At 33.8% G+C, this 13,174-nt stretch overlaps 1 protein-coding gene and 1 long non-coding RNA gene across 2 annotated transcripts in view; both read right to left on the reverse strand.

Annotated features, from left to right (window-relative positions):
* LOC134237106 (angiopoietin-related protein 7-like) overlaps window positions 1–12,365 on the reverse strand; it is a 26,929-nt gene extending 14,564 nt beyond the window's left edge. The window contains exon 1 of the mRNA XM_062719210.1: window positions 11,550–12,365. Within this exon, the coding sequence (XP_062575194.1) occupies window positions 11,550–12,348 (799 nt within the window). The 5' untranslated portion in view covers window positions 12,349–12,365. The remainder of the gene's footprint in view (window positions 1–11,549) is intronic.
* Window positions 4,084–8,453, reverse strand: LOC134237098 (uncharacterized). The gene is made up of 5 exons (XR_009985755.1): window positions 8,114–8,453; window positions 7,913–7,994; window positions 7,020–7,136; window positions 4,320–4,416; window positions 4,084–4,143 (listed from the first exon to the last, which is right to left on the reverse strand). It is a non-coding gene; the product is annotated as an uncharacterized LOC134237098 (long non-coding RNA).
* Window positions 12,366–13,174: the final 809 nt, after the last annotated feature.

The following is a 13,174-nucleotide window of genomic DNA, read 5'->3' on the forward strand; positions in this document are numbered from 1 at the left end:
ATTTAGACCCTTTGACCTTGACCTTGGAGTTTGACTTACATTTGAGAAACTTCAACCTTTGCCAAAAGCTGCCATAACAGTTGCTGTCACAACAAACAAACAAATTACAAAAAAAAAAAACACAGAATACATGTACATATTTTATATTCAACAGATATACATCTGGTCATATCTCTAGTTCTCCCTTGAATGAGACATGGTGATATAAATTTTAAAAAATAATTATAAGAGTTGAAAAGGTTGTGCATATTGAAATATACTAAGCTCTGCGGATGAATTAGATATACCAGTTTAGCTTTATTTTGCTACCCAAAGCACCTTGATTAACTATTTATAAGCATACTGTTTTCTGAAATGTACTGATTTCTGTTGTCCATCTGTTTATCTGCAAACTTTTCACATTAACTTCTTAAGAACTCTGGGCTAATTTCAACCAATTTACATTTAAATATGCAGGGTACTTTTTAAGCGCCCGCATCGATAGATCCCGGGCGTATATTGTTTTTGTCCTGTCTGTTTGTCTGTTTGTCTGTTTATCTGTTTGTCTGTTTGTCAACTTTAACCGTGGCCATAACTTTTGAACAATAAGGGATAGAGACTTCATATTTGGTAAGCGTACTCCACTAATAAAGTCCTTTCAAATGACTTCAAGGTCAATGACCTTGTGACCTTGACTAAGACTTATATGCTAAAAATAGCTTTTTCCACTGTTTGTCATAACTTTTGAACCATAGGAGATAGGGACTTCATATTTGGTATGCATACTCCACTAATAGAGTCCTTTCAAATGACATCAAGGTCAATGATCTTGTGACCTTGACTAAGACTTATATGCTAAAAATAGCTTTTTCCACTGTTTGCCATAACTTTTGAACCATCAGAGATAAGGACTTCATATTTGGTATGCATACTCCACCGATTAAGTTCTTTCAAATGACACCATGGTCAATGACTTTGTGACCTTGACTGTGACCTATATTCTAAAAATAGCTTTTTCCGCTGTTTGTCATAACTTTTGAACCATAGGAGATAGGGACTTCATATTTGGTATGCATACTCCACCGATAAAGTACTTTCAAACGACGGCAAGGTCAATGATCTTGTGACCTTGACTGTGACCTATATGCTAAAAATAGCTTTTTACACTTTTTGCCACAACTTTTGAACCATAGGAGATAGGGACTTCATATTTAGTACTCATACTCCACTGACTAAGTTCTTTCGAATGACACCATGGTCAATGACCTTGTGACCTTGACTGTGATCAATATGCTAAAAGAAGATTTTTTTAACTTTGTTGCCGCCGGGCGCGTAGTGTTTCACAAACACATCTTGTTCCAACATAAATCTTCTTCTCAAGAACAGCAAAGACATTTATTGTCCCCATTTTTGCTAAAGGTAGGGTACATTAAATCTAATTTGTTTGTCAATCTGCCCATCTGTCACAATAAATTTAACCTTGGTCATCATGGTCGAATATTTTGAATAAGAAGAGATAGGACTTTTATATTAAACATGTGTATTAGTATTAAATGGGACAATACCATTCTACATACACTATGATTTTCATTACCCATGATCTTGAAGTTTGACCTAATTTCCTTAAAAAAATTAATTGCTTTGAATTGATCATTTTGAAAGATAAATGAAAGGGCATTCATTTTACCTGTGATAAGACCTTCCAAAATGTATCATGACTTTTTGACTCTGTGACCTTGACCTTGAAGTTTAACTTAGTTTTCATTAATGTTGTATTTCCTTTTCATTGAGAAGAGATTTGACTTTCACATTTCAAGTGAACATTACCCATAACAAGAGGCTCCCAACATGCTATGATTTTTTACCCCTTGACCTTGATGTTTTAACAAAATTTCAAAAGAGTGAACTCTCCCAAAAAATGATAAGACCACTGTTTAAAACAAAAAAGGAGTTTAGGGAAGACTGGGCTTTTTCCATAAAAAAACGTCATTTTTCAACCCTCATTTGACCCCCCGGGCAAAATAAAAATTCCGAAACCTAACTGCACATCTACATGACCCAACCAACCATCTCCCAAAGATGATTAGGATGCTGAATAAAATGTAAGAGGAGTTCAGGGAAGATGGGGCTTTTTCCATAAAAAACATCATATTTCTACCCTTATTTGACCCCCCCGGGGCAAAATCAAAATTCTGAAATCTAACTGCACATCTGCATGACCCCACCAACCATCTCCCAAAAGATGATTAGGCTGCTGAATAAAATGTAAGAGGAGTTCAGGGAAGATGGAGATTTTTGCATAAAAAACGTCATTTTTTCGACCCCCATTTGATCCCCCGGGGCAAAATCAAAATTCCAAAACCTTACTGCACATCTACATGACCCCACCAACCATCTCCCGAAAGATGATTAGGCTGCTGAATAAAATGTAAGAGGAGTTCAGGGAAGACTGGGCTTTTTGCATAAAAAACGTCATTTTTTGACCCCCATTTGATCCCCCAGGGCAAAATCAAAATTCCAAAACCTTACTGCACATCTACATGACCCCACCAACCATCTCACAAAAGCTGGTTAGGCTACTGAGTAAAATGTAGAAGGAGTTCAGGGAAGACGGGGCTTTTTGGACAAAAAACGTCATTTTTCAACCCCCATTTGACCCCCCGGGGCAAAATCGAAATTCCAAAACCTTACTGCACATCTACATGACCCCACCAACCATCTCCCGAAAGATGATTAGGCTACTGAGTAAAATGTAAGAGGAGTTCAGGGAAGACGGAGCTTTTTGCTTAAAAAACGTCATTTTTCGACCCCCATTTGACCCCCTGGGGCAAAATCAAAATTCCGAAAGCTTACTGCACATCTACATGACCCCACCAACCATCTCCCAAAAGCTGGTTAGGCTACTGAGTAAAATGTAGAAGGAGTTCAGGGAAGACGGGGCTTTTTGGACAAAAAACGTCATTTTTCGACCCCCATTTGACCCCCCGGGGCAAAATCGAAATTCCAAAACCTTACTGCACATCTACCTGACCCCACCAACCATCTCCCTAAAGATGATTAGGCTACTGAGTAAAATTTAAGAGGAGTTCAGGGAAGACGGAGCTTTTTGCTTAAAAAACGTCATTTTTCGACCCCCATTTGACCCCCTGGGGCAAAATCAAAATTCCGAAAGCTTACTGCACATCTACATGACCCCACCAACCATCTCCCAAAAGCTGGTTAGGCTACTGAGTAAAATGTAGAAGTAGTTCAGGGAAGACGGGGCTTTTTGGACAAAAAACGTCATTTTTCGACCCCCATTTGACCCCCCGGGGCAAAATCGAAATTCCAAAACCTTATTGCACATCTACATGACCCCACCAACCATCTCCCAAAAGATGATTAAGCTACTGTGTAAAATGTAGGAGGAGTTCAGGGAAGAAAAGTGTGACAGACGGACGGACGGACGGACGGACGGACATGAGTAACAACAATATACCCGAACTTTCTTTAGAAAGTGCGGGTATAATTATGGATAGAGCAAAGTAATTTCATAGGTCCCAGTGAATTTGCTATAACCGAGTTTTACTGTATTATTGTTAATACTAGTATTCAAGAACGTATTCACTTTTTTTCTTGTAGATGATCACTTCCACCTGATGTTTTTCCGGGTTCTTGTGAAAAGTGTTTCATCTGGCACCATTCCGCTACAAATACTTTGCCGATGGAACTGACATCAATCAAATGCTGATGACACTGATAATTCATTACTTGGATGAGAATTACCTTTGGGACAAACAAACTGTTTCAACATTTCACACCTACAAGTTGGTACTGATGAAATTTTGTTTGAAGCAAGCTAAAGGCAAATAAGTACTAAAAATACAAGCCAGATGAAATACGAAAGGGTTGATACAAGTCATTTAAAATTATAATTTATTTGCAGGTAGTGATGAGTGCACTGAACGTTTTCTCAGGATCTCGTCAAACATCATAGGTACAACTGGTCACTGTTCTTTCTTGGTTATATAAGCAAGCATATTGTTAAGGCGGTGACATATGTAGCTCCAATTCGAAAGGATGCATTACTGTTTTCCTTCAGTTTATAGGTAAACCTGGATTGACATGATGCAGTGATATAGAGCCATGTCATGTTTAATTTCATCTTCCCACTGTCACAAAGTACTGAAATAAAAGCGATTTTGATTTAAATATAATTTTTTTTGTTTTCATAGTATGTACATGTAACATAACATTCTACCGAAATTCAAATAAATCACAAATTAAATAAGATTTAAATGTAAATCTTTTGAAGATGAAGGTTTTGCTTTGTGTGAGTCTTTGCTGATAGGGCCACTTACCTTTAATAATGTCCTGAAAGGTGAGGTACATGGCTGGTCTTCATGCTGGATAAGTTCTCAATCAAAACAATCCATTGCAAGATGTGCAGACAATAACCTGTAATTAAGCAAACCTTTGTAACATGTCATTTGAATTTTGCATAGTTGTATGCACACCTGATAATAATTAGGTGTCTGAGGGTTATAAATCTGGCAAATATCTAATTGGCACCTTCTTCGTTAAAGCCGCTTAATCCGAAACAGGCACATATTATCCTACGCAATAAAAGTACGTCATTACATAGATAATATATAAAAAAAAAATATAAGATGATTTTATAGTTTATTACAACAATCCTTACAAGGAAGAATAAATCAAAAACCTTATTGACAAACAGAAGTTCCTGACGGGAAGTTAATATCTGTTGTGAAGTCACCTTTGAAAAAAAACAAATTTATTGATTTTATCTAATTATGATTGAAGATAATTCAAACCCGAGTGTTTTTTTCCATTAGTAGAAGCCTATGTCATAATATATCTTTTAACAAGATGTGTTTGGGATACACTAAGCGCCCGGCGGCACCAAAATTCTAAAAAAGCCATTTTTAGCATACATGTCACAGTCAAAGTCATTGACCTTGATGTCATTTGAAAGAAATTGATTAGTAAAGTATGGATACCAAATATGAAGTCTGTATATCTTGTGGTTCAAAAGTTGTAGCACAGGTATGAAAAAGTATTTTTAGCATAAAGGTCACAGTCAAGGTCACAAGGTCATTGACCTTGGAGTCATTTGAAAGAGATTGATTAGTGGAGTGTGCATATTAAAAATATGCAGTCTCCATCTTCTATGGTTCAAAAGTTATGGTAAAGGAACGAAAAAAATATTTTTAGGATACAGGTCACAATCAATGTCACAAGGTCATTGACCTTTGTGTCAATTGAAAGGGCTTAGTTAGTGGAGTATGCATATCAAATATGAAGTCTCTATCTTTCATGTTTCAAAAGTTATGGCGAAGGTTTATAAAGTTTGCAGACATACAAACAAACAGACAGACAGGACAAAAACAGTATAAGCCTCGGATCTATCAATCCGGGAGCATATTAAAAATTAATAAATTAAATGAATATAATCCATAGTAATTTTTATTAATCTGCATATTTAAAAGAATGAGGGAAAATCAGATATCTTTAAAGATTTTTTAAAGGAAGTTTAGTAACGAAGGCTAAAATACTGTCCGTGTACAGGTATAAGTACTTTGTTATGGAAAAAAAAATGCTCGGGTTTGTACTTCATGAGATAAAAGCGATAATTTAGATTTTTCTAAGGTGAGTTCACGCAATATCAACATAGGATTATTTTTTGTGTGATTTAACAAAATTTTTTTTTTAACTTTTGAATTTTTGATATCTTTTAAAAGAAAAAGACTTAGGGGATATAATTTGACAAAAGTTGAAACAGTTTATGGACAATTATTTTTCAAGAAGTGAAACGAATATATTTTTTCATGATTCGAATCGGACTAAGCTACTTTAAATTTCATCAATAATTTTACAAGAAAATCCAAATAAAAATGGTCATTTTTATACACATGCACAAAATTTTTTCAAGACATAATTTCTGATATAAAAATTGTGCATTTCTTATATCTTCATATTAAGGGTGCCCCTACCAAGGCCAAATATAAAAAAAATTGTTTGATGTACTCAGACCCGTCAAAATCATCTCTACCAATTAGCAATAATTTTTTTCAGCACTTCAAATTTTTTATTTTTTCCCCCTTATTTCCATGATAGATGGTTTAAAACGAAGGTGTAATTTTTTTCTAATTCTTGGATGCTTTTTGATTTATAAATATAATTTAAATCTGTTTATCTATAATTGATAATTGATTGATAATGAAAACATCAATAGATTTCCGAGTCTGTGATTTTTTTAATATGACAGTTATCAATATTAATTAGTTCAATACTGTAAGGCAAAAAAAAAAAAAATTACCAACCAACCACCCTTGATAAAAGTGGGTTGGAGTACATCAAACAAAAAATATTTTAAATTATGGCCAATGATGACTATCGGTCTTATATTTGTTATTAAAAATAAATTCCATACATGTATATAAAATTATACATTTAATCTGTATACAAGGCTGTTTCACCCAATTTTAATAGTGAGGTAGGATGACAGTACAGATGTCAGTCATGGGTAAATGTCTAAAACCTTGGGGTGGGGGTTGAGGGTAAAGCATCACAGGACACAGCACATCTTTTTGTCATTTTATGATATATCATGTCTTGTATACGTGTATGAGAGTAAATTTTATTCATGTATAGGACCATTACCAGTTTAGTTTGGACTTTCAGTAAGACGTGGCATTCTCGACGTTACCTAATTAGCTTCTGAAATTAATTTACACAGCTTTCCTTCACTGATAAATTTAGTATACATAGGATAGAAATTTAGCCGCATATCAGCAGGTGTAGTAAATAGCCAATTAAAAGTTTTCTCACGGCACAGGTGGAGCATAAGTTGTCTCATCGTTGTTAACAACAATTTAAAGTTTTTGATGTTATTAATTTCTTAACCAATGAGAATTGGAATCTACTAGTATTTGCCATTATGTAGCGCAGAGAATGCCAGTCGCCCTACTGAAAGTCCAAACTAAGGTGAAAATTGTTATATGTCCTAGTACTAATATTTTGTTGCATCAATTTCATACCTGTATTTGATTTGCATTTTGAAGAATGATGATGACTCAAAGTCAGTTTAGTCTTAGGTACTGCTTAAAGCAGCTGCATCTCGCATCTGTCTTACTCAGCCCGGTTCTCTTGGACTTCTGCTATAGAATAAGTTTTAATGTATTTATGTTACTAAGATCAAGGAATAAATTGCATGAACAGACAGAAATTTAACCAAATGCCTTTACCATGTTCAGGGAACGTACACTTTTTAAATAAGAAATTTGTTCATGTAAAAATTGTTATTGTAGTGATATGAATTTTGTTAAACAGCTGTTAAATGTTGAACACAGAGAGATAGCAAAATATATAATCATATAATCCTTCAAGTTGGGAAATAATGGCCACGAATATTCAATGCTCAATCGCCTCGATCCGCTGACATGCAACAGGTAAAACTTTACTGAAAAAAGTATTTTTAATAAATTATTTAACCAAACAAAAGTGATGCAGCGCCAGACCTGTTTACCCAAAACGTTGTCTCTCAGTATTTTTCTTAAGATTTGTCCGTGAGATTTGGCATTTGCCAGTAAGATTTCATTTTCCATCAATTTTACATATATTAAAAGAGAAAAACTGCTTTTCTGATTACGAAAACATTGTTTAACAACAAGGTCATTTTATAATACCATAGCGTTTTGGCAACCTGATATCGCTTAGGTGTTTGAAATTTTTCTCTTATTTAGCTATAAATAAAGTAAATCTACGACAGATCATAACGAAAACTAACTCTTAAATTCCAAACTAACTTGTTTCTGATTTCCGTATTTTCACAATGGCAAAACGTGAGACGTATTTTGGACTAAAAATCCGTAAAAAACATGGCGAAATCGTAAGAGTAAACAGGTCTGCAGCGCCAATATGACGTTTGTACCCATCAGGCACAGACAAAATTCCTCCTCTATAAATATAATCAGCTGACAATAACATCAGCCGTCCTCGGATTAAGGAAAAACCTGTAAACAAATTAACTCAAAAGATGATTTGGAAACTATTTCATTAGGATATGAAATAAAACACTTATTTTTTCGCTCAAAATAAAGACGAAATAGATGACATTCTCTGACTTGTTTACCTGTACTTTGATCGAAATTTTCCTCGTGGACACTCGCACCCAAGCTTTTATGACACGCAATTCATCCATCGTAAGTCGGAGAACCCTTCTGCTTTGTAAAACTACTTAACTTTTCCTCGAAAGCTGTGTATAAACCAAAAACATGCTTAACTCAAAACACAACTCCATACACGGAAGTCGCAAGTCACGTGACGAAAACGAAAGTGAAAGTACATTGAGGGACCTAGGGAGCTGTTGTTATTTCATAAATAATTTGAATAGGTGATATTACCTATTCGAATAAGTGATATCACCTATTCGTGCTGAATAGGTGATATCACCTATTCGAATAAGTGATATCACATATATTCGAATAGGTGATAACGCCTATTAATTTGAATAGGTGATATCACTTATTCGAATAGGTGATATCACCTATTCAGATTGAATAGGTGATATCACTTATTCGAATAGGTGATATCACCTATTCGAATGAGTGATATCACCTTTTTGAATTGGTGATATCACCAATTCAAATTGAAAAGCTGATATCATCCAGCACGAAAATGTGATATCACCTATTCGAATAGGTGATATCAACTATTCGAATAGGTGATATCACCTATCCATTTCCAATAGGTGATAACACCAATTCGAAAAGGAAATATCATCTATTAGAATAAGTGATATCACCTATTCGAATAGGTGATATCACTTTTTATCAGTAAATACAAAGACGGCGCCTCATACATGTACTATATAATGTCATGCTCTACATCAGCTGATGGACAAAATTTATATCTATACTATCTGAGGAAGATTACATAAAATTTGTTTTGCTGTTCTTGAAAACATCTTTTTGTTTTTGCTACATGTTTGATCCCCTGTTTATTTAATTTAATTTAATCAATATTTTATCATTACTATATTTATGTCAAATTACATTACGTGTAAATACATGTAATTTGTTCACACATCAGGCATTGCCTATTTGATCCTCTCCAATCATGATCTCTAGAGCCCTCAAAATTATTAAAATCTCGTTTAATATGAATTTTTGATCTTTTTTTTTTAAAGAAAGATTTTTCCAGCAAATACAAGTATACATGCACAATTATAAATATATCAAATGCAATTTTCTGTACATGTAACAATTTAAGCATCTTTGCCACGCATGGTCACGATTTTGATAAAACTTTACCAATCCTTAGTACTTGACACCATAAAATAACGCTGCTATGTGTCATGGTTACAGCCGAAGAAATTGAATTTGCCAGCTACTGTAAATCTTTATTGAGTTTTAATATAAAATAGAAAAAGCAAACAAACCATTCTCAAAAACGTGATACCTTGTTTCCATATATACTCTCAGGAAACTGGTATTCTGTTTAGAATATATATATCTAAGTAAGTGGAAACAAAGGGTACATTTGTTTTTATCAATTTGAAATGCTTATGGAAAAGGTTCTGTAAACACTAAAGGTAGATATTACATCATCAAACTAAATTAACAACTTAAGAAGAATGATAAAAATATCTGACCTTATGTAAATACATGTTGTACGTATGAGCAACATTAATCTATAAATTGCTCTAATGGTTGCCATGGTTACAGAGTAACCAAGTAAACTCAGTAACAAGATTGGAGTACACTGTAATGTTTTGTCTGATGAAGAACATGAAAATTCAAAACTGGCAATTATGCATCCTTTCTTTGCACCTTGCAACTTTAACAACATAAAAAAAAATGGCGGTGTAAACAGAAAATAACACACCAGTGGTTTAAAGTGATATTTTTGCTGTTTAAAAAATAATTGCCATTAAATAAAGAAACATTATTATATGAAACACCTTAAATAGTACTTATCTGGTAGAACTAAACTTGAATATCATATTGATAAAATTTGATGAGGTAAACTACACTGTTGTTTTGGTTACCAAAAAAAGAAAATGTTCTATTTTTTAAACCCCATGCGCAAGCTTCTTGCATTCAGTTAGAGATTTGATGATTAGTCAAATTTAAAAGTCAGTTTAGTTGTTCATAAATATCAATCATAAAAATTTTTGGGAATTTACATGTAAAGGTGCATGTACAGTGTACGTATCACAGGAAACAAAATATTTTTTTTAGCATATTAAAAATATTATATTTTTCTGCTTATTTCCATAACAGTGCTCTGTTTAATAAATTTGTTTTGAATTGCTTTAAATGAAAAAAAAATTAGGATCACTCTAACACCTTTAAAAATTGATCATCAGTTATATAAAAATGTGCTTTTATAGAAAGGTACATGTAGATTCAGATTTAAACATACATAGCGTAAGTTTGAAGGCTTTTTTGTGGTATAAAAAGCAAGGCATCCATTGCCAACCAAAAAAGAAATATCATAATCTGTCCTTGGTATATTTTTAAAGGCTCTTTTCTCATTTTTTAAATCTCATTCCTTCCATCATTTTTTTTCAGTTTTACATATATGACTTAAAAGGATTCAATGAATATATTCTTTCCTATTGCATACTTTGTTACCATAGTAAATTATGTAAAACTTGATGTACCAAATATGTCTATCATGCATTTAAGACATCAGGCCTGTAATTGTTTGCTTTACAGCAAATTTTATTATGCGTCTTTAAACATGTTTTTATTAAAAATTTTAAGACATTTTGTAATGGTATATAACCGTAACAAATATCCATTTTTGCTTCAATTTGGTTGAGAGTATCAAGGACTTTCATCATTTAGAGTAAGAAGAAATTCTGAGACAATGCATACTTCATATTCTATATAAAATTTCAAGGTATTACAGAGAATATCTCTTAGTGTAAGTCCATTATTGACACTCTTATATATCTACAGTTTCTCCCGTTTCCCGATCATGACAAGGCGCATAAGGCGGCTCAGAGTGGTCGGGAGGGAAAAGTTTTTCCTCCATGGCACTTGATCCCACTTCTGATGATTTAGAGATCCACGTTTACTCTGCGTCTTATTTCTGTTGTTTAAATGGACTTCTGAGAATAGATGTTCGTTATCTTCAAATTTCATATGCCGAATCAGGCGCGGATCCAGGAATTGAAGTTAGAGGGGCGCCAAAAGTAGGCAAGGGGTCTGGGGGTCACCTTGAGGCCCCCAGTGGGTCCAGGGCAAAGCCCTGTTGGGACCCAGGGGCCGAATCTCCCGGAAGCTCCTGGATTCTAGAGATTTTGTAGGGTAAAAATGAGGTCTACCAAGTGTACATATTTACAATATCTAGACTAAACTGTGATTTACGTCAATTTTGACAATTTTAAGGGGGGGGGGCGCACCCGGCGCCCCCCTTAAATCCGCCACTGCGAATTAAATTTCATGTGGGAAGAAGCAGATGAATAAATTGAAACATAATAAATGGGTTTATAGAAACATAAAATGTGAAAAAACAACATTGAAATTCTTTTTTTATCATAAAATTTAAGATGTTACCTGACCAAATTGATGAAGTAATATCACTTAGTTGTAGGCTGTGATTCTTTTGAACCTTGCCAATATCTCTAATTTGCGTGCTCAAATTCATTTGGATCTCACGAATATCATGCATATCCCTCAATTGCGTACTATGGTTCTTTTCTTTCTTGCTGATATCCTCTAGTTGCATGCTGTAATTCTTTTGCTTCTCGTAAATATCCTTCAGTTGCATGCTGTAATTTTTTTGATTATTGAGGATATCTTTCAGTTGCATGTTAAAAATCTTTTGATTCTCTTTGGTATCAACCAATGTTTCATTTACTGAAACAAATAATCTTTCTAAACTTCCTCCAATTACTTTCAATCGTGTACCATAATCATCCAATGTGGACTGCATTTCTGTAATAAGCAAATTCGTGTGTGCGGCTTCTTCCGTTGACATATTCTTGTTTATTTTCACAGCCTCATTTAAAGCGTTTAACTCCTGACCTAAGTTAGCGTTTTTGATCTCCGAGTCCTGCTCTCTGTTTTCCAAACTCTGTAAATCTTTTATCGCCTCTTGAAGTCTTTTCTTTACATTTTGAGCAGTGTCCGTATTGTCTATCACATCCATGACAAGCTTTTGAATTTTCTGCACCATTGAAAATCGAACAAGACTTTCTTGATTTAATATTTCTCTTAAAACACTGGAGGTTTTTCCAGAGGTCGCACTAGGCATCAGATCTGTTTTATCTACGACGCTTTTATCTGATTCAGTTGAGATACCCAATGTTCCATAAACAAACGTTATCAAATATATTAATTTTCTGAGCTCCATGGCTGTAAAAAGGTCTATCTTCACGCTCAAGTTAAACTTTTTCCCCTACTGGCAAAGTCGCCTGCTTATATAATGATAAAAAAAAGTATTTTTCTTCACGAGTAACGTGATGCGTTACGTATTAAAACGTCATGCCAATCAAACAGAAAAAGTTAACATTCTGAAATCTCGGTTCTTTTCTAAAATTTGTTTTAAATCTATATTTCAAAGTACTGAGGAAAAAAGTAGAAGACAAAAACGGTTTTTGTCCACAACAATGACGATTATCTTTGCTTGCCTTTGTCCTTTTACAACCAACAATTTGCATTTATTGAAGAGTCTATTTTTTTCTAGAAACAACATACATCTTTGCAAATTAAGGGTTTACCTCTGATTTTCTTTGCGATGTTCTTATATCAAAATATAATAAAAAATAGTCCTTACAAATGCTTAAGGCTGCGAGTCACTGTGTAACTGTCACTTCAGCGTCTATAAATTAATAAGCATAGCAATTAGAATGTTCCTAACATAACTCTTCGTTAGATATCGTGAGATTTTATATCTTTTTGTTTTACGTTTTCTACCATTATATTATTCTTTGTGACAATTTCAAGTATTTCATGTACATTTTGAGTTCAATTTAAGGACAGATGAAACAAACAAACTTTTGTCATAAAAATTTAAAAGAAGAAGTTGAGTTGTGTTTGTGTGAGTTAAACGAACATGTTTAACCGCGTAGTTTTCAATTTTTCATCTAAAGACTTTGAAGTGAAAAATATCTGTATAGGTACAGAATTGCTGCAGAAAAGTAGAATTTTGAACATCAAAGAGGTTTAAACATTACAAT

The sequence above is a fragment of the Saccostrea cucullata genome, unplaced genomic scaffold, assembly GCF_032062105.1.
Source record: "Saccostrea cucullata isolate Sc308-1 unplaced genomic scaffold, CSIRO_AGI_Scuc_v1 ctg1772, whole genome shotgun sequence".
Taxonomy (NCBI): domain Eukaryota; kingdom Metazoa; phylum Mollusca; class Bivalvia; order Ostreida; family Ostreidae; genus Saccostrea; species Saccostrea cuccullata.